This window comes from Anastrepha ludens, chromosome 5 (assembly GCF_028408465.1).
Source record: "Anastrepha ludens isolate Willacy chromosome 5, idAnaLude1.1, whole genome shotgun sequence".
In the NCBI taxonomy this organism is placed as follows: domain Eukaryota; kingdom Metazoa; phylum Arthropoda; class Insecta; order Diptera; family Tephritidae; genus Anastrepha; species Anastrepha ludens.
Window position 1 is genome coordinate 127,973,790 of NC_071501.1, and position 23,127 is coordinate 127,996,916.

At 34.1% G+C, this 23,127-nt stretch overlaps 1 protein-coding gene across 3 annotated transcripts; it reads right to left on the reverse strand.

Annotated features, from left to right (window-relative positions):
- Positions 1 to 7,045: 7,045 nt before the first annotated feature.
- On the reverse strand, positions 7,046 to 16,470 carry LOC128865081 (enhancer of mRNA-decapping protein 4 homolog). 3 transcript variants are annotated; one of them, XM_054105030.1, is made up of 15 exons: positions 16,143 to 16,470; positions 15,906 to 16,087; positions 15,624 to 15,829; positions 15,177 to 15,559; positions 14,856 to 15,109; positions 9,966 to 11,029; positions 9,681 to 9,878; positions 9,419 to 9,607; positions 9,070 to 9,357; positions 8,807 to 9,011; positions 8,504 to 8,744; positions 8,280 to 8,445; positions 7,988 to 8,205; positions 7,636 to 7,928; positions 7,046 to 7,572 (listed from the first exon to the last, which is right to left on the reverse strand). In XM_054105030.1, exons 2-15 carry the CDS (start codon positions 16,019 to 16,021, stop codon positions 7,386 to 7,388), a joined length of 4,008 nt encoding a protein of 1,335 aa, XP_053961005.1. In that variant the 5' UTR covers positions 16,022 to 16,087; positions 16,143 to 16,470; the 3' UTR covers positions 7,046 to 7,385. The 3 variants fall into 3 exon arrangements, with proteins under 3 accessions (XP_053961005.1, XP_053961006.1, XP_053961004.1); XM_054105031.1 differs by having other exon boundaries at positions 16,378 to 16,461; XM_054105029.1 differs by having other exon boundaries at positions 15,906 to 16,470.
- Between the last annotated feature and the right edge of the window lie 6,657 nt (positions 16,471 to 23,127).

Sequence of the window (23,127 nt, forward strand, 5' to 3'; positions counted from 1 at the left end):
CAAATGTAACGCTTAAAAAAGTCTTATACTGTGAGAATATTCCACAAAACTTACTATCGGTAAATAAAATGACGGATGCCGGCATGAAGGTTGTATTTTCGACAGGAGGTGTGGAAATATCAAAAGGTGGTGAGGTACTTTTTAAAGGTATGTGTTCTATTAATATTCCTGTTATAGAATTTGAAGTTTGTTGTAGAGCATTTATAACAGACAAAATCAATAAAAGCTCATACCAATTGTGGCATGAACGATTAGGTCATATTAGTAAAGGGAAATTAATAGAAATGAAACGAAATAAAATGTGTGAGGATACAGAGTTATTAGATAGTATTAAAATTGATAATGATGTCTGTGAGGCTTGTATAAAAGGGAAACAAGCTCGATTGCCATTTTCAAAGTTTAAAGATAAGGATTATATAAAAAGGTCATTGTTTATAATACACTCAGATGTATGTGGTCCGATTACGCCTCCTACAATTGATGGTAGACATTACTATGTAATTTTTGTTGATCAATATACACATTATTGTGTAACATACTTGATAGCCCATTAGTCAGAAGTGTTTGCTCATTTTAAAGACTTTGTTGCAAAAAGTGAAAATCATTTTAATCTAAAATTAGTAAATTTGTATGTCGATAATGGTAGGGAATATTTATGAAATGAGATGAGAGAGTATTGTGTTGAAAAGGATATAAGCTACCATTTAACAACTCCGCATACGCCACAACTGAATGGTGTATCTGAGCGTAGGACTGTAACTGAAAAGGCACGAGCTATGATAAATGGAACAAAATTAGATAAATGTTTTTGGGGAGAAGCTAAGCCCTGAAAGTGGTTGGGCTATCCAGAATGATAGTATGGATCAGCAAAATGAATCACAGCATGAAAGTAATGAAAATATGAAAATTATTGTCCCGAATGAGAGTAGGGAAAATAGAATATTCCAGAATGAAAGTAAGGAAGATGAACAGGGTGACTTTCAAAATGATAATTTCCTGAAAGAAAGTAAGGAAGAAGATGAGCCTAAATCCCAGAATGAAAGTATGGAGAAAAATATTGAAGTGAGACGAAGTGATAGGCTGAGAGATAAACCACCAAAATCTTACAGAATTTTGGATTTGGATAGTTGCCTACTATACTCACAAATGTCTTTTTCTGATGTACCAAACAATTATGATGAGATAAAAGACAGGCATGACAGATTAAAATGGGAAAAGGCAATTAAAGCAGAACTAGATTCTCATATATTGAATGAAACATGGATTATAGTTGATAATCCGAAAAATAAAAATATTATTGATTGTAAGTGGGTTTTCACAATCAAGAATGATGAAATGGGTAACCCTGTCAGATGCAAAGCTAGACTTGTTGCTCGCGGATTTACACAAAAATATTTAACTGACTATGATGAGACTTTTGCTCCGGTAGCAAGAATATCAAGTTTTCGAATTATTCTGTCTTTATCGAATCAATTTGAATTGAAAGTTCATCACATGGATGTGAAAACGGCATTTTTAAATGGAAAATTGAAAGAGGAAATTTATATGAAAATTCCTCAAGGGTTACCATGCGAAGATGATAAAGTGTGTAAACTAAATAAATCAATTTATGGTCTTAAACAGGCAGCTAGATGTTGGTATGAAATGTTTGAAAATACATTACAAGAAATTGGATTTGTTAGCTCAGAAGTAGATTACTGTATTTATATATTGGATAAATCTGAAGTAAAGAAGAATATTTATTTATTATTATATGTCGATGATTTAGTCATAGCAACATACGACTTAGCAACAATGTCAAGGTTTAAAGATTATTTAATGGGTAAATTCAGAATGACTGAATTAGCTGAAATTTTACATTTTATCGGAATAAAAGTTAGTAGACAAAATAATAAAATTGAACTTAGTCAATCGGCTTATATCAATAAAGTCTTTGAAAAATTTGGCATGGATGGTTGTAATCCAGTTAATACTCCACTTCCAAGTAAATTGGATTATGAAAATTTAAATTCAGATGAAATATATAATGCGCCATGTCGAAATTTAATTGGATGCCTAATGTATATAATGTTATGTACTCGGCCTGATTTAAGTACATCAATTAGCATTTTAAGTAGATATACGAATAAGAATAATAAAGAACTATGGCAGTGCCTACAAAGGGTATTGAGGTATCTAAAAGGTACAATTAATCTAAAACTAACTTTTGTAAGAAATGAAGATTTTGATAACATTTTTACTGGTTATGTCCATTCCGACTGGGCCGGAAATGAAAACGATTGAAAAAGAACTACAGGGTATTTATCCAAAATGTTCGACTAATGTCTTATTTGTTGAAATACGAAGAAACAAAATTCTGTTGCAGCATCGTCGACTGAAACTGAATATATGCCGTTATTTGAGGCCACTAGGGAAGCTATGTGGTTGAAATCACTAGCAAATACAGTCGAACTTCCATATAGTGAATTCGCACGGGACCTGAAAATCACTTCACTATATAGAAACTTCATTATAAAGAAACATTGATTTTTTATGTAATTTTATTTAAAATAATCAGTGAGTTTGGTTTGAATTACAGTCTTCCATTTTTCATTTTCAATAAAAGCTTCCAAATCATGTAGAGAGTTGAAAACATTAATCGGCACGTCACTCCTCATTTCCACAAAGGCTCTAATTACGCTAATGGATGAAGCAGCTTGTATCAACGTAGGTAATGCCTCCTCAGTTTCTGCCAATTCTTCAACGGTCAAATCGTGTTCATCGTTATCTGAAATAATATTTACATATTAAATTTTTGTTTGACTATAAAAAGATAAATGCTTACCAGGTTCAGCTGGAACTCCGCGACTTTCAAAAATGCTGTTGAGAATATCTTCTTCGGATGGTTTGTCCCAAGCCTGCACACCATTATCAACATTTACGTAGTCATCAAACGATGCTTCGATATTTGCTACTTTTTTAAATGAAGACTGTAAAGCGGCCTAATCCGATATTAAAAGAAGGTCCTCTTCATCCCAATGCTCAAATGGAATCTGCATAACATCTTTTGAAAATCCAGCCTTTTTAAAACAGTTGGCAACTGTTTCTGGTTTAACATAGACATTCCATATATTGCTAAGATTTCGAACTGCTTGCAGCAAGTCTATGACCATAACAGAATTTCCCTCATCCACTTGAGTCAATATATTCGTTAAAATTCGTTTTCTGTAATGTTGTTTCATGTTGTAGATAATGCCTTGGTCCATTGGTTGCAGTAACGAAGTCATGTTGGGAGGAAAATAAGCGAGATGAATGTTTCTCAACTTGTCTCTTACATCTTTAGGGTGGGCAGTGCAGTTATCAACAAAAAACAACACCTTTCTGTTTTGATCACAAAATTTTTTGTCGAGTTTTACAATCCATTTCGTAAAAATCTCACTGGTCATCCATGCTTTTTTGTTAAACTCATAATCGACACCTAAAGATTTTATTCCCTTGAAGTACCTCGGATTTTTGGCCTTTCCGATTACCAGCAATTTTAGCTTTTCTGATCCAGTCATATTGCTTCCCACCAGGACAGTTATTCTCTCCTTGCTTTGCTTCCCACCAAAGCATTTTTCATTTTTGAATGCCAGTGTTTTAGTTGGCAAGCATTTGAAAAACAAAGCAGTCTCGTCGGCATTAAAAATGTCGTTAATGTTGTAATTTTCAATTAATTTCGGTAAGACGTTCGTCACCCATTCATCACGGTTTTCTATGTGGGTGTCAGCACTTTCCCCACATAATGTCTTTTGAATAACGCCATGCCGACTTTTGAACTTGTCTAACCAACCTGTACTTGCCTCAAATTCGTGGTGTCCTAGTGCTTCCGCAACGAGTAACCATTTCAGCATTGCTTCGTCAATATCCTCAAAATGACAAGGTCGAAGTCTTTTGCGTTTGGTATTTACTGCCAAATCCTCCGCATTTTTTAAAATCACTTCCTTATTTTTTAAAATATTTGATAAAGTGCTGGGAAGAACTCCGAATTCATTGGCAATATCTTTTTTTTTTCTTTCCTTCATTAACTTTGTTAATCATTAATAACTTTTTTTCAAGCGAAATGCTGCTTCGATGCATCATTTTAACTTCAATCACTGAATAAAACTGTAATAGCTCAGCTCTTTCTGTTTTAATTTCCACATCTAACTGTAATTTTTTGCAACAGAAACCTTTTGAAAAAATTCACTATATGGAGACAAAAACTTAGGACGCTTGAATTTCCAGCTGTAAAATTTGTTCATTATATAGAAAACTTCACTATATAGAAATTCATTATAAGGAGACAAAAATACACCGAAAGTAGAACGAAAAAGCAGTGTCTTCGAAACCAGTTCATTATAAGGAGAGCTTCATTACATGGAAGTTCACTGTAGAGAAGTTCGACTGTAGTATTAAATTAGACTATGAGCAACCCATAAAAAATATTTGAAGACAATCTAGGATGTATTAGTATTGCTAACAATCCTACGTACCATAAAAGAACTAAACATATCGATACCAAATATCATTTTCTAGATATCAAATTGAAAGAAAACTAATTTTTTCTTGAGTATATTCCTACAGGTAAACAATTGGCTGATATTTTAACCAAACCATTACCAGCACCACGATTTACCGATTTAAGAGATCAACTTGGACTGATGATTTAAACTCTTTTTATTACAACTAAATATATATTTATAGTTATTAAACTACTAAACTTTTGTATACTTACATATTTTTTTAATTACTTAATGATTTAAAGTTTGTTAGATTTGAACTATATTGGTCTGATTGGGTTTTACTGGGTTTTCCCACTCCATGCAACAAATGTTGGACCATAATTGTATGATTTCCCAGAGTACTCGACCTGCCACCGCTTAACATTTAGTTTAGTCATTAATGTTATCATATTTGTATGTTTCCATATAACTTCTGTTTCTTGTTAATTTTGAGGAGGTGTGTTGAAGTCGCTGTAACAAACATCGCTTTATTGTGATGGCACAACCTAATGTAAGTTTCCTTACGCTTATATGTATATTAATATAAATTCATGTGATATGTACACATATGTATGTGTGTATTTGTTGCAGTGACATGCAAAATGAACAAGACTAATTGCTTTGGTTAAAACGAGATAGCTTGTATTAATACATAGTAGGCTTTGATTTTATTACATAAATACCTAATTCGTAAGACTCTTTATGTATACATATATATGAATTATAGTGGGACTTATGTTCTTATTTCTTTGTCTTGAATTTGATTTTGTCGGTTAAGACGCGTTCAATTTGTATATGATTTTCTGCGGTGACGGGTCGTAAAAGAAGAAAAGAATTGAAATAAAAATTGATGAAATATAAAAACGTGGTGGTCTTTTTATTTTAAGAATTGGAAGCGGTTAAATTTAATTAAATATTTTAACACTTTATGATTCGAAAATTGGATCAAAATCCTAGAATTTCCTTGAAAACGCTTGCAAAGGAGCTTAACGAGGAGTGTAGTATTGTTGTCTCTCTTGAAGCAGTGCGTCAAGCCATACTGCACTTCAAATATTCATCGAGATCAGCATGCAAGGAACCATTTCTGTCTGCACAGAATTTGGAAAAATTCTGTCTTATGCTTTGAACCACATTTCCGAACCAGAAGATTATTGGGACGACGTTATACTATATTTTGCGACGATGCTATATTACAAGAATGGACCAATTAGAGCTGGCGAAAGCCCTTGGCAGCTTTACGAAATCGAAATAGATTTCCCTTGGTTAAATTCCGTTATGGTTTGGGGGTGCATTTCAAGTAAATGAGCATAATGTGCAGCAGCATTAAAAACTGCAATAATGAAGGAATGGCAGAATATACTGAACGTATCGACGTAAACAAATTGGTCGATTCCATGAAAAAGCGTCTGCAAATTATAGTTGAAGCTAACAGTTATCATACCAAATATTACTATTAATCAAAAATTACGTATTCATATTATGTATTCAATTAAAAAAACCGGTATTAAAATTTGTAAAAACAGTTTATTGACAGTGTCGAAATAGTGTGTTAATTGTATTTGTTGATTTAGTTGTTGTTTTTCCAAAGAATTTGAATTTTTTTTATTAATTCCTTTTAAATGGCGTAAATAAATATGAATCAGTACAAAAAAAAATGGTCTAAGATAAATAAAGGGTGCTACTTCTTCTATTGAAATTGAAAAATTGAATTTATATTCAATGACAAAACTCATTCTTTGCATACGGTATAAATGATTAAACCACTACATTTTCCATTTGTGTTCCCACTAAAACCTATCTAATAAAGTTAAAACCTTTCTTGGGATGTTTAAAATCCCAATAAAGACATCAGTTACTATTGTTGGCCAGTTGGCAGTCCTTTACTGTAATTAAATCCGAGTTATTCCGATAGTTATTCCCCTCGGCAGGGAATGGCAAACCTCAGAGTGTATTTCTGACATGAAAAAGCTTCTCATAAAAACCATTTGCCGTTCGAAATCGGCATAAAACGCGTAAGTCCCTCTATTTGTGGAACAACATCAGGACGCACGCCGCAAATAGGAGCAGCTCGTCCAAACACTCAAAAAGAGTGTAAGCGCCAGTTTTTTTATAAGTATATTATTTCCTAAAATGAAATATTTAGAATTAAAGGTTTTTAATAAGATAACACAGTCTGTATTAACAATAAACTATTTACTTGTAGGAAATAAAGGGATTGTCAAGGCTATTGCCAAATTACTTTTAAAAATAGATGTTATTAATTGGAAATGAGTTTTATTGAAGGTCATATTTAGGCAAGCAAATGTTTGGTACCATATAAATCATTATCACTATATTTTCTACAAAGAAACAGAATTCACAAAAAAATCGTAAATGCAAACATCTATTAATTTCCATTTCTAGTCACTTATTTCATTCGTAGTTCAAGGATCAAAATTAAAATAATTAATTGTTATACTATAGCTTTAAAAAATATACATAAAAATACATACTTCCTCATAGAATTACTACTTGATAATTAAAACAACTTTAATTCTCTCGGATTTACAAAAATACATCATTCTACAAAAGATATTTAAATTTTCATATTTTATTTATTTCTTTTAATCGGTTTATTCATTTTCTTGACGGTCTGCAAATTTATTAATTACTTTCTTTCATATGAGAAGAGTCAGTGAAATTGTATTTCAATTACTGCCCTGCTGATTTAAATATTTTTTACGACTTCTCATCAATAAATTAACGCTTTCGTGATTTAACGGATATACTATGTACAGCTGCGCTGGGTGCAGCTGGTGTCGAAAATACCAGTCTTTGAGCTGTTGGCGTTGGCTGAGCACACATGGCCGATAATATTGAAGTATAACAACCAGCAGTCATATATTAAAATTGGTCCATATATGCTTGAACGGCCTTCATTAACATACGCACATTGCTACACTGCGGGCTTTTGGAATGGTTTACCAAAAACATTTTGCAATTACGAAATAGTTCTTGCAGTACTTTTGGTGCATGTTCACGCGTAATGGGATCCATCGGGTTAATAGCTAGTAGAGCATCGGCTAAGTAGCTTAATAATTTAAAAACAGCAAATAATTTCTTTTAAATCTGTAACAAAAAAGTTTAAACCTACTTTTGTTTTACTTCATTGTGATTACTCATATCGGCCGAGATTTGTTGAATCAACGATAATAACACTTTCTGCTCCAAGCAGCAATCGGGTGTGAAGACCGTAGCATGGTCGGCATTCTTTAAGGTAAACTCCACCAAATTTAAATCATTAGCCAACAAAGCCTGATGAAATGCTTTGTTGATTTGGTTTTGATGGAGTAGTAATTTTATAGTGTCTTTCATGTCAAACATGGGAGCCGGAGTGTTGGTTTGGGAGCGTAACGCAACAGTTTGATTCTCAAAACATCTTCGCATCTTTAAAGATCGTAAACGTATGTTATATTCTTACATTGTCACTGAATCAAATCAGTTACCTCAGTGCGAAGAGTTTCTTGAATTTGTCGCGAAAGTAGAATCTCTAGGCTTTTCACGTCTTTACGTGTCTCAAGCATTGTTTCTGTCACCGAGTTCCGATGCTTAATTAGTATAGAGTCCAAATGTTGACGAAAGCCGGAGAACTTATTAAGAACCTCTTCTGTGGAGTCTTGCATAGGTTGCAAATGTTGCAGATAATTATCGAACTGTTCCATAACTGTTTCAAATGAAACAATACATTTAACATATTAAAAAATCATTATAACGATATTTAAAATATATCCTACATACATTCTTTGATTCCAACAGAAAAAGCGTCATGTAGTTGTTTAAACATATTTTGTGATGACTTCTCGTAAGCCGGTATCAAAGTGCTAGACATCGATTCAATAAATGCTGCCTGCAGACTACCTTGAACCCCAACCAAAACGGATTTTCCAAAAGTCTCAATTATGTTCTAGAAGCAAATTTAGATGTAAAGTATTTGCAAATCGAAGTATTCTACTGTGATATACCTTGCTCTTGCAAACTTGTGAAATATTTTCCTTAAGCATAAGGTCAAAAGCTGTTAGTTTCTGAGCGACATCTAATTGTATTTGTTGTTGCAAGTGTTCAATTTTTGCTGACAGCATTGGTGCTAATTGACGCTGAATTTCCATATTTATCACCTTGGATACGACTTCCCCAAGATGTGTTAAAATATATTGATTCAGAATTTGAATTAAACTTTCCCGTAATTCTCTATTTTGCTGATCCCTATTGATGAAAATAATATTATTGGAATAAAGTTTGGGTTTTAATTAATTGATTCGAAATACCGTCCGGCCATAAAAGCTGCTAATTTCTTCTTGTGCTCATTTTCGTAACGTTTAAGATACTGTTCCATCAGCTTTGACAACTGCATTTCTAATTTAAATGAGAATTCAGACATACTCTTTGTAGATGCCATTGGATTTGCTTTCTTCATACTGGCCACTTCTGCTTGAAGATTGTTAATTTGCATTGATTGCGCCTTTACTAGGTCTATTAAGCAAACAATTGATATTTAGACCATGAAAACGAGTTAGTTATTAAAACCTACCAATTAATTGACTTATTTTCCCATTTAATTCCGAGAATTCCGTGTTGCTGCCACCTCCCATACCTTGAAGATTCCCATTACTGCTGCTGTTAGTACTTATAAGATTTGGAGCAACATGACTGTTATTGAGATTATTCCCCGAAGAAGCGCTTACTGCTTGCGAAATTAAATTTGCCGCATTCTGAAGCTCAGTTGAATGTTTGGTAGCAGATTTGTGCATCTCCGGGACTTTTGGCCAATTCGGGATGCTGCTGGTTGAATGGCATGTGGAAGCAGACACATCCAATCCTACTTACAAGAAATAGTTATTACAGCACTTTGAACCCAAAATGTATCATTGAATTTAAACCTTGATCATCCATTTGGGCTGCTGGTGGATTATCCACCTTCACCTTGATATTAGTAGCAGTTTTGTCGAGTAACTCATCATCGCCACTGTCATGCTCTTGTAGTGACATGATTTCCTGTACTTCCCGACTGGGGCTTGATCCACCACTAGCCAGATTGTCCAAATTACGGCCGACATTGTTTTCAATAGCTACCAAATTGGAAATTCCAGGGTTCAAATATGTGTACATGCATATATTTCTCAAGAAAATAATTCGAATTACCGATAAATTTCTTCTGCGGGTCTAAAGACTGTTTCAATTGCAATTTTTGATGTTCTTGATCTTCAATTATTTTATTATTTACCAAATTCAAAATATTTATAGTTTCTGTTTTTGGTGCCGATGTTTGTCCCGCTACACTGGCTAACATTAAAATTGTGTTTAACACTTCTGAACTGACACAATCATTCGTGTTTTTATCTGCAATTAAATTAAAACTGTTTAAACTGTACAGCCCTTAGTATTAAGAAGAGTTACAAAACTTTATAAAAAAACTAAATATCTTACCACTTAATGTGGAGCTAAATGCATCCGGTGTCATAAGATTTACTTGTGTGAAGCTTTTATTGCTTGTTTGGGGAGAAGCAGTGCGCGATCGAACATCATTTAGTTCAGCGGACACCGCTGCTGGTATAGCGGATGCCGTAGCTGCCACTGTGACAACTGAAGAAGAAATGGTTGCTGTTTGCACGGTCATTTGATTAGCGACACTAACAGATGGGGCCGTCGCAATACCGAGTAATGATTCCAAAGAATTGGTTTTACTGTTTTTTTCTTGTTTTACGCGTTCCTCATTTACGTCTTCCGATTTAATATGTGAATGTGATAATTTATTCGAGTTCAAACTGTTTGCAATTCCAATAACACCACCCTTGATAATATCACTCCCACCACTTCCAATGCAGCTTACTACGCTATCTAGTAAGGATGAATCTTTAGAAGCAATTACTTCTCCGCTCTCATCAGACAATGTGCTTCGCACGTCCGTATTTTCCGTAACAGATGGTTGATATAGTATGCGGCACTCCTGCATACTCTTCGATTGCACAATAAACATTCGCACCACTACGCAGTATGTGGAATTAGTTTCCTCATCATAGTCATCAAACTCATCGCATAGATAATTATCGTTGCCACATTTATAACGCCGCACTGCAGCATCGACAATTGAAAATGATAGAATCCCGGAGCTAAGTGGGAACTCTGAAATGCTTTTTATATATACGAGCGAAGGTGAATTTTTCGAAAGAGACTTGAAACTGCCAATACTACTATTGCTACTAATGCTGATATTCGCCAAATTGTTGTTACTCTCATTATCAGAACCTTTCGTTAGTGATGTATTGTTGCTGTTATTTACAATTTGCATGATATAGCATGTGCGTGTATCTAAACTTGATATAACGAAATACGAGGATGTTCGATCGATTTCAGCAATAAAACGCAGCGGTTTTTTTTCTTCTGTTGCTGTCGTAATGCAGAGTGATTGCAGGCATTCCCAAGTACTGCAGTCCCATACTTTGAATTCAGTATTATTAGTGGCGCCGGTGATAGCATATTTCCAATAAGTTCTGCAAAGAGTAGGATATGATTATCAGAGCAGGTGACATTTTTTTTATTTAAGTGCATTTTATTATAAAAGAAATATTTTCACTCAAAACGGACTTGTAAAGTGGCTCTGAGATAAGAATGTGTTGAAAATCGTTGTTCATAGCCAAATTCGGTTCAGAATGTTCGTGACTCCCATCCGGAATTCACAGAGAGAACGTAGGTTCGGATCCGGTGAAACACCAAAATTTAGAAAAAGTTTTTTCTAATAGCGGTCGCCCCTCGACAGGCAATGGCAAACCTCCGAGTGTATTTCTGCCATGAAAAAGCTCCTTATAAAAATATCTGCCGTTCGGAGTCGGCTTGAAACTGTAGGTCCCTCCATTTGTGGAACAACATCAAGACGCACACCACAAAATAGGAGGAGGTGCTCGGCGGCCAAACACCCAAAAAGGGAGTACACGCCAATTATATATACATATATAGGGCGGCCACCGTAGCCGAATGGGTTGGTGAGTGACTACCTTTCGGAATTCACAGAGAGAACGTAAGTTCGAATCTCGGTGAAACACCAAAATTAAGTTTTCTAATAGCAGTCGCCCCTCGGCAGGCAATGGCAAACCTCCGAGTGTATTTCTGCCATGAAAAAGCTTCTCATAAAAATATCTGCCGTTCGGAGTCGGCTTGAAACTGTAGGTTCCTCCATTTGTGAAACAACATCAAGACGAACACCACAAATAGGAGAAGGAGCTCGGCCAAACACCCAAAAAGGGTGTAAGCGCCAATTATAATAGGACTATGAATAAGTTCGTTTCGGTTTTACAACAGATGGCGTAACTTGATTATTATTCCATCGATCCACATTTCCAAACATTCATTGGAAAGCTACTGTCGTAAGGCACAAACGTCAGTATAAGTTTTTTATTTGAAGCGTAAACAACAATATTTTTACCACACTTGAAAATGTCGAATTTCGTGCCAAATAATGTGTTTTTGCGGGGAATTCTTCTTCATTATTTTAATATGAAGAAAAAAGCAGCCGAAAGTCATCGTATCTTGGTGGAAGTTTATGGTGAGCATGCTCTATCTGAGCGAACGTGCCAGAAGTGGTTTGCACGCTTTAAAAGTGGTGATTTTGGCTTGGAAGACGAAGAACGCGAGGGTGCGCCGCCAAAGTTCATGGATACCGAATTGGAGGAATTGCTCGATCAAGATCCGGCTCAAACGCAAGAAGAGGTTGCAAAAACTTTGGGAGTTGATCAATCAACCATTTCCAAACGTTTAAAAGCCATGGGAATGATCCGAAAGGTAGGCCATTGGGTGCCGTATGAATTGAAGCCAAGAGACGTTGAACACCGTTTTATGGCATGCGAACAACTGCTTCAACGGCACAAAAGAAAGGGTTTTTTGCATCGAATTGTGACTGGCGATGAAAAGTGGGTCCATTACGACAATCCAAAACGTCGGGCAACGTATGGATACCCTGGCCATGCTTCAACATCGACGTCGGCGCAGAATATTCATGGCCTGAAGGTTATGCTGTGTATCTGGTGGGACCAGCTGGGTGTTGTGTATTATGAGCTACTGAAACCGAATGAAACGATTACGGGGGATGTCTACCGACGACAATTGATGCGTTTGAGCCGAGCACTGCGAGAAAAACGGCCGCAATACGCCGATAGACACGACAAAGTTATTTTGCAACATGACAATGCTCGGCCACATGTTGCACAAGTGGTCAAAACATACTTAGAAACGCTCAAATGGGATGTCCTACCCCACCCGCCGTATAGTCCAGACCTTGCGCCATCCGATTACTATCTCTTCCGATCGATGCAACATGGCCTGGCTGACCAGCACTTCCGTAATTACGATGAAGTCAAAAAATGGATCGATTCGTGGATTGCGGCAAAACCGACCGAATTTTTCACAAAGGGAATCCGTGAATTGCCAGAAAGATGGGAAAAAGTAGTAGAAGCGATGGACAATATTTTGAATATTAAATTTGTAACCATTTTACGTCAATAAAGTTTCAAATTTCGAAAAAAAACCGCACGAACTTATTCATAGTCCTATTATATATATATATATATATATGTTTCTTACTTATACAAAAACAAAACGTTTTGAAATATGTATTTTCATTTTCAAATCAGAAAATTATAATTTTTTTGTTTTGCAGATTAGATGTATGTGCTATTTATATATGTTAATCTGTTGATTGCTGTATTTCAATAGGTCTGGAGCTTGGTACACTGCGTATCCCTACCTCCACCAGCAACGTTTCTTTGTCTTTGCCCCAAATGCTACCGGCTAGCGACCTAAAGATTTGGTCCATTTTGCTTTGATTGGGTTTTTCTCACCCTTTTATTTCATGTAATTGAGGCTCTCATAATTGTGCGGCTTCCATATATCTTTTAATTTTTGAAGTTAACTTTAAAACTGTTCATATTAAATTATCCCAATTGTATGCAAAGCGAATAGGTTAAGTGTGTGCCCATTAACAAATAGGCTCTCGGGCGGTGAAAATTTCCAAAGTACTCTTACGCTAAATGAAAATAAGATTCGATGTCAACTAAAAATACATTAAACAACTTGAAATTATAACACCAAATAAAGTTCTTTCTAGTACTGATGTATCAATTTCGCCACTGCTCGACGAATTTGAATTTCGTGTAGTGGCCAATTCAAGTTGGCCATATTTCTGGCGGCTCTCGAGTTTAGATAAAACGAGGTAGATTATGAACTATATTAACAAAACACTCGGTGTTTGCAGAATAACACGAATATGTTGTGAAAATATCTTAATTTACCAATGAAAACTATCAAATAAAGTATGAGTCACACTCGAAGTTTATAAAATGATCTAAAATGATAACTGCTTATTCTAAGTGAGAACGAACGAGAACCGTAAATAGTTACTTAAATGTATATGGAACGAAAAACTCAGAAAAACTCGAAAGCAGATAACGACTTCGAATTAATAAAATTTTTATGATCATTAAAAGTAAATTTAGCGTCAAATATAACCCTCAGATCAATAATCTCCAAGAAGTTTTGAAGAACCCTATTAGCAATGGTATGAGCGTTGTAAAGACCACTGCATCTCGTAAACTTTAAATGAAAAAACTTTTTAATATTCAAGCACAAGTCGCGAAGTTCTTACTAACTAGCTACAATATATACAAAAACAAAAACAAAAAAATCATAAAAACTTAATAAGTAAAATTTATTCGTACCTGAAATAAGAAAATAATAGATTTTTAAGACAGAAGCGGCTTGAAGAAAAATCAATACAGCATTTTTTTATATTCCTTTAACTCAATTATATATAAACCTTATACTTCAAGATGCAAACTTATAAAATTGCAGACTCTTAACAGTAGCATTTGTTGGAGTGGAAGAATAATTCATCATAATTCATTCATTCCACATTTATCAAAGTGGAAGAATAATTCATCTGAACACTAACATTTATTGTTGGAATTGATCTGCTTTATGTATCTGCAAAAAATCTTAGGCCGTATTCAATATTTTCAGTTGATGTTGAACCTATCACTAGATATTTAATTGAGTTTAAGGCAATAGAAAAGAATAGATGTATTGTACGTTTCCACGACAGTCGGTTCTACGTTACCGAAACGACCCGGAATTATATCCGGGCAGGGACTGTCACTCCAGCAGCATTCCCCGCATGTAAGTATGGGGAATGTTTATGCTGCTACAACAACAATAGCTGTATTGATTTTTCTTCAAGTCGCTTCTGTCTTAAACCTCTATTATTTTCTTATTTCAGGTATTAATAATTTACACAGCTTAAGATAAACCTGAATTTCAATTATTACTTACTCAGATACATTTTTTGTTAAATTGTCTAGAAAAAAGAAAGAGGATATAGGTTTTCCATTATGTGGATTCCATTGATGTAAACACCGAGGTTCCTTGTCATGCATGTAAACTTGATAAAAACGTATAACACCGTCAGTACTGCCGACACCCAAAGTAGAACCATCGGGAGATAAAGCTACCCAGCTTATGGTGCACAGTTCATCGTAGACTTTTAAATAGCCTGTCGAAATATCATTCGGATGTATAACACCCGCCTAAAAATGTTTAACAATTGTAGATCGTAAATTATGTGGCTATACGTTTGTATATATATTCACTCACTCCATATTCAGTTACGATAACGTTTATATTGAAACATTGTAACATTGAACCTCTCGCCCACGCAATTAATTCGCTATCTTCATCATCCTCACCGGGGACATCAATAAAAGGACACCAAGATATCTTGTCATATTTGGGAGAATAATTTGACAACGGATCTTCTATTTTCACAATAAGATTGCATAGCAAGTTGTTACCAACAAGATCTATTTTATGTATGTAAAGAGAATTCATATCAATTGAACCCAGTATACGCTCCTTTTCAATATGTGCAAATTGTAGATCGAGAACTTCCCCCGACATCCCCTTGATTAAAGCACGAAGTCCCGTCTGAGCTTTAACAACACGAACCATACCCTCAACACGCGATAGTTTGTTATTAACTGTGATATTTACAAGATATAAAATTTATATTACAAATTAATGAATAATCCACTGATTTTATACCGTTAATGACATAGGCAATGTGTTTTCCATCCATGTGCACAGCAATTAAATGACCAGGATAGTTTTTTAACTCCCATTTGTAATCCACAATGTTCTTTAATTTCACTTTTGAAGATCCATGATCATGAGTGCCGGGGCTGCAAATAACTTTCACATTATTATTTGTGATTTCATGAGTGCATTGGTTGTCGTCAGGTTTAAAAGTACTGAAGAGGAAATAATAGAAATATGGACAATTTATTTATATTGATCTGACTCCTTTCGAGTTATTTGTATCTTTACATGATACTGCCTCTGGAAACTGCACCAATGCCATTTAGAGCATCACTAGTTAGCATAGACGAACCCACATTGTCAACATCAGTTTGTTGTTGCTGCCCCATGTAATTCACGCTCATTTTAATTTCACTGATCCGTCCAGTTATTGCAAAATCTGAATTCAGACTGCCACGCCTTCGCAACCGCTGTAAAGAACTCCTTATAAGCGCAATTATAATTACCACCGAAATTAACATTTACACATAAACGCACAGGAAATTAAACACTGCGCTTTTTCCACCGCGCCTTTGTTGAACAAAAAAGTAATTTTAATTTTTATTGCCTTGACATTCCTTTTCACAATCTCTGGACTGTCAATGATGTGCTCCTTACAGAAATTACAACTCACAGAAATTCTGTATTTCTAATTGAATATCTTCAATTTTTTATCGCTTATATAGCTTTATTTTAATTGCATTTATAACCGTAAACCTACGTATTAAAAATTTTGCAATACTGTTTCCTTTAATCACATTCGCAATTCTTCACCCACAAAAAATTTTTCCCAACGCCGCAAAGCGAAGCTCATATTTTGAGAAAACAAATAGCAGATTGAAATAGTGAGGAATAAGTCAAAGCAAAAACAGGGTTGTGTTCATTCCGAGTATATGTAACAAGGGTTAATATTTTAACCGTGCACAATAAACAAAAATCAATAAGAATCGATAACTTGCTGAAGGGAAAATTATCGTTAAATGTTAGGCCATAAGTAAAAGCGAATTTACTAAAGGTGGTAGCGCTAGAACAACAACAACGTTTTGAATTATTTTATTTTTCGTGATTTTGACAAGTCTGACGTTAGTTTCTTTTCCAATACAAAACAAAAGGAAGAGAAATTGCATATTTGTGAACATTCAGTTAATGGCTTGGTAATATCGTGATTTCTGAGATTTACAAGCCATTACAAACCATGTGAAATATAAAATGTTTGTACCATGTTTTTCTTATTAATTCGGTAATCTTGAAACATATCCAAAGTTATTGAATAATATTAAATATAAAAAACTAAGATATAAAATATCCATAGTACCCAAAATTGCACACCCAATTTTTGTCTGTTTAATGGCAGTCCGGGTTTATTCTTTGTTAGTTAAATTATCTTACTAACGGTACTGAAAATTGCATGTGAGTAGTTGTGAATAATTTTTCCAAGTATTTTAGGATTTAGTACTGTAGAACAATGCCTACGGGTAACTCAATAAATACTTATGACAAGAAATATTATCGCTCTATGTATACGGAGACTTTAAAAGAAGTAATGCTTCCCTATGCTGAGGAAGAAATACAATTAAAATGGAGGTTCCAGCAGAAAATGATCGAATTCTGCTGCAAAGTCCCCTATTACGTGGCAGCCGAAGTTACGCACAAAATTTTTCTTCGGTTAGCCAAATCTTGTAATCTATCATCCTTGCTCTGAACAACGTCTAATTGGAAGAGCGTAAGAGTACATGAGCGCACAAAATTCTGCTACCTGATCGCCTGTGACGTTGCAGCTGAAGTTACTCTCACATGTGACGTCATTATAATCAAAAATTTTGTCGATTTATTACAGAAACGGGCTAACGAATTTTGCCTGAACATTTTTTAATTTTTATTCCTTCAGGAAAAAATAAAAATGGACTTCGGGATTTACATGATGCCGATATGATTTCCAGTAATAACATAGAAAACAACTTTTTTTCATTAAATACTAGCGAAAACCCGCCCGTTCCGCGGGTCGTCTTTAAAAAAATCTAGATTAATTAATTAAATTAAGCCGAAAAATACTGTGTGTTTTTTATAAAAATTCTCGCGCATGAATAGTAATGAAAGAAGTTTTGAATAGTAGTAGCAATTAAAAAACGTTTGATGTGATTTACTTTATTACTTTTTTTATTGTAATGCTCTTTGGTATACAATATTCTTCGTTTTTCCATGCGTTGTTGAATAAATGAACAATACCGATGGCTTACCAACTCTTGAGCATGAAACATAAAGTTGGCCATGAGAAAAACATGGGTATTCTAAATCAATACCACAAATTGATAAAGTTTGGCCTTGTGACTTATTAATAGTAATCGCGAATGCAAGGCGAACAGGAAATTGAAGACGTTTAAATTCAAACGGCATATCCGATGGTATCATTGGTATTCGCGGTATTAAAACGTCTTCACCAGAGTATTTTCCATTCAAAATTGTTGCTTCAATGATGTTATTCATCAATCTCTTAACTGTTAAACGAGTGCCATTACATAGTCGTGGTTGATTTATGTTTCTCAACATAATAATCGGTGTTCCTATTTTCAAGTTAAGCATGTGTGGCGGTAATCCAGGTAAATCAAGGGAATTCAAAAATTAGCGGGATAATTTACAATATCATCTTGATTTGTAACAGTGTCAACGGATCGATATGTTTGTTCTGGACTTGGTATGTTAGCCAAAATAGCCGCATTCATTTCATTCACATCTTTATTTTTGCCAGCCATGATGGCTCGTTCACTAAGCCAATCATGATTTTTGTAATTTTGAGGCAAATTTGGGAAAATACTTTGAATTAACTGTTCTTTCGTTTGACTTATTTGACAAAAGTTTGGTTGTAAAGTTATTAAGCCAGTTAAATTATCGACAGGAACTTTACCATTTCCAATATCCAATAATTGCTGTGAAAATTCAGCAGCTGATGGATCATTTTGCATTAGAACACGTACATTTGTAGTTAGTTTGAGTGTTTGAACATGTCTCCACAAATATGATGATTTCAAACATACAGCCAATTCATCTGCTACAGTTGCTCGAGGAATAACAGGCAGTGTTTGTCTAAAATCACCTGCCAGCAGAACTAAGGCACGACCAAACATTTCATTTTTACTACGTAAATCTCGTAATGTCCCCTATCAAGCGCTTCCAGTGACTTTTTATGTGCCATCGTGCACTCATCCCGTACAATTACGTGTGCGAAAAAGCGGAGAAGGAGAAGAGAACTGTTCTATTCCCCCCCCGCTTTAACCCAGCTATGTGTTCAGGTGCAAATGACTTTTTTGCGTGAAGTCTGATATAAAATAAGTTCTATTTACTCTTCTTAAATCTTTTCCAGGCGAAGTAAAAAAACTGACACATATTTGCTTCAACCATATATCGTCCCCTTAGTATTAAAATAGCCTATAAATTGTTTGATGTTTTGAGAAAATGAGTTTCAAACTTTTTGTCGAAAGTAGCTCTCACTCAAATCTCGTTATGTCTGTAAATATTTATTATTTTTTGACTGACGTTTTGACCCACTTTGTGGAACTAAAATTTGATAAAATTTTGAATACATATAAAATCGACGATGGAGAATCCAAAAATTCAATAAAAAAATAATAGCCTATGAGCACATAGGCTATTGTTATACTAAGGGGACGATATATTTGTGAGTACACAGGTAATACGTAAATATATGAATGATATAGGTAATAGCTCATATTAGCAAACGATCACCAATCACGCCGGCAATGATACAATGAATTTTTCACTATAACTGACTTCAGATTAAGGTTTATATAATAAGCGTATATGTATGTAACATTTTAAAATTTTTTTAGAATTTTTTTTTTAATTTTTAATAATAAGTGGTCTTCCTCTTCCTGTAGCTATTCCTTTTCCTCTTCCATCTCCTTTCTTTATCCCGGAAACGGGCAGTAAAAATTACTTCACTTAAAAGCTTTCATCAACAGCTTCCATCTGATACCCATATTGTACAAACACATCCAAGGGTACCTTGGTCCCTTTTCGGCTATATCTCGAGACCCTGGTCACTCAGAGATCTAAAAAATACTCTGTATTAAAGCACTCATCAGTAGCTTTGATTTGATACCCACAATGTAAAAACACATCCTAGGGTTACCCGGGTCCTCGTTTTGGCCTTCGGCAGCGCCACCTGGTGGCGAGTGGAATCAATAAGCATATTAGACTAACCTTCACCGTGGAAAAATATATATATACTAAATTTCATAATAATCGGCCCAGACACACACGACCAAAATATATTCAATTCTAATGAATGCTATGTGCGGTACAAAAAATACGTGCGGCAAATAGCAAAAACACACACACATAACCGACGCACCGCACACACACGCGTTATCGGATTTCAACCAAACTTCACGGAAACCTTTACCAAAGTAACACCAACAATGTGTGAAACTTTTATTGTGTTCCTTAAACGCCTTGCTGAGATTACCAGAGACAAATGCACACTTTTTTTCAGCTTAATTTTTATATATATAGATTGAGTTTGTTTATTTATTCAAGAAGTCAAGAAAAATGAGTTCAAACTGACTACTAAAAACTATAAGCTGGTCACTTATCTTAATGAATATCTGCTGTCAAGAAATTATAATATTTTAAATACTGGTATTAAAGCCCACAAGTAAAAAATATACTTTATATGTACATATAATGCTTCTCCACCGAGTGTGGCTAGTGAAAAATTGTTCAACGCTACAGGTCAGCTCTTTCCCGATAGACAGTTAGGCTTGCAAGGTGACTGACTATACGAATAAATGTACAAATGTGAAAATAATTTTTTTTGTTTTCTTTTACAAACATAAGTAAACGTTATGAGCTGAAGTAAGTGATTGATTTTTATTGATTAATAAAAATACTAGGTTTTAAAAAAGTACGCCTTATTTATCATTTGGAGCCTTAAAATTGTTCAATTCGGTCCGGCTCATTAATACGATTTTTGCAAATATCTCTACTCCAGCGCCACCTATCCCATCCAAAAACAAACTCGTATACCTTCTCAGATCAGCTCACAAGAACTCATTAAAGCTTCATCCCAATTAGATGAACGGCTAAGGAGTGCATAAACTAAAAACAAGCATTCAAATTTATCACTTATTTATTTTAGTTAATTCCCATTAATAGAATGCGGATATTTTAAATAAATCCGCATTTTAAAAGCATTAAGAAATTATAAAGGTAATTTTTGTATTGATTAAAGCTAATCCCGTTCAATGTCTGTTTTTATGTATAAATATGTGTTTTAAAAAAGTTTCGGTTTTAAAAATTTCCCTCGTTGAATTTCAAATTTCCGAGAATAAAACAAAAATTTTCCCTTAAATCCACCGTTGAACATGATTTAGCAGTACTGCATTATTTTCGTTTTGGCAAAGTGTTGTGTAATAACATTGTTTTCCAAAGAAGGCGCCTCAAAGTACGCAAAATGATTTAATCCCGTTGTTGGAAGGCGAGCGTCCTGCTCCTCACCACATGTCGCTCAACTGTTAGTTGAGTAAGAGTATCCAAAAAAAAATTTCCCCATTTATAACTGAACATACTGGCCTTAACGTATCGCTTGTAAACTAAGCGGCTAAAGACAAAGTCGATTGATCATCGCAAACTTGATGTTGCTTTCACATACAAATTTTTCGCATAGCGGGCAGAGAAGTGATGAATCCAAAATGGCAACTGATTGGCAGTCACAATTCGTAAATACTTTGAAACATTACGATAAAGGAAACAAAATATCAAATAGAGAATCTTCCATATTTGAAAACAGAAATCCTCACACTGCCGGAACTACCCTAAAAACAATTTTTTTAAACACTAAAGTCTGCTTTTTACTGTTACAACAACAATTCTGATATTATTATATTTTAAACATCACAGGCCTATCTCAAGTTTAATTCATTTGTATTTAAGCTACAAAATTTTTAAACCATATTTTCAGATTTATATATGTATATTACATAAACATTTTTTATCATTTGGTTATTCATGCCCGGGGTTTGAATAATGGTAGTCAAACACCAATCCATTCGGCTATAGTGACCGATTTAGTAAACAAATAATATGCACTCTGTGTAATCCAAGTCCTTAGTTTGGTGAGTATCAGCATGTAACCTGCATATGTGAAAATAGTATATTCTCGTATTTTGAACATATACATGTCTATAAATACATGTGCACATACTCGTATTCCTTTTTATTCATATAATAAATATAGGGATTATTTTATTTACCTTCAGGCAGAAATTAGATTGTTACACATTTATATATGCATATATGTATGTACATGTGCTTAGTATTTAATAATTTACTTTATGTTACCTTTATGCTAATAGAACGGTAAAACATTAATATTTTCCTTCAATTACTATAATTTCAATGAGGTTAAGGAAAAGGAACGAAAATGCAATTATACAATCGATTCTAAATAAAGCTTCAAGGGAAGGAAAACTGTTGGTATGTAGAAAAAACTAGTCAGTATTATGTAAGCGTAAAACATAAATATGTGTTGATCTGGAGTTGAAACTAGGGAAAGTTCGATGATTTTTTATTAAACATAGGTATGTATTTATATTTGCATATCATCCTACAAATTTGTATGTATAGTATGTATTTTCCTCAGATATAATTTACTTAGCGATTAAGAAATTATAAGTGCAAATTTATCAAGCAAATCAAGTGCATACATACATACATATACATATATATTCATTACTTTTAGCAAGCTTCGATCTAATTACTATATACTCAGGAAAATTTGATTCTCATTTGAGTGTGTTGTTTACTTGAGTTTGGTTTAAATATGCATATGTATTTCCCCAATATGTTAAGCCGAGTTTCTTTATCTGTTCTTTCATGTTTTATACAAAGTACTTAGAAGGTACATATAAGCTTTAAATTTCTAATCACTAATTTACCACTTTGTCAATTATATTAATGAATTCGTGTTTAAACTGTTACAATCACATATACCTAGCCTTAAAACATTTGTATGGCTTCAATTTTTCTTCGATTTGTGCCAAGAGATACACGAAGACTATCATTTTATAAATGATTAACGAAATTGTATTTTCATAATATATACATATATATATATATATATACGGTATGTACATAATAAAATATTCATATATTAGATAATTGAAAAATACATGTAGTTCTTAAATAAACATAATATAATATAATATCATTTTCTAAATTGTATGAATGCGATTTATTTCCAATTTGGAATGAATAACTATTATTTTTTAATTGTCATTATAGTTAGTCTATGAATATAGTTTGTGGTATACTCTTAATATACTTGTCGCTGCTAGATATTTTTTACCAACATGGCATGGCATATCGGATATATGTACATACTCGTCTTATCGTGAATTGCTTGTGTACAAATCATTCTCATAAGCTACGATGCAAAATAAAAACAAAGTAAAAA

Coding starts and splice junctions, on each gene's coding strand:
- LOC128865081 (XM_054105029.1), bottom strand. CDS start 16,138: ATGTTAATTTCGGTGGTAATTATAATTGCGCTTATAAGGAGTTCTTTA. Junction 15,830..15,905: donor GTTTCCAGAGGCAGTATCAT/GTAAAGATACAA, acceptor TTTCCTCTTCAG/TACTTTTAAACCTGACGACA. Junction 9,879..9,965: donor ATTTAGCTCCACATTAAGTG/GTAAGATATTTA, acceptor ATTTAATTGCAG/ATAAAAACACGAATGATTGT.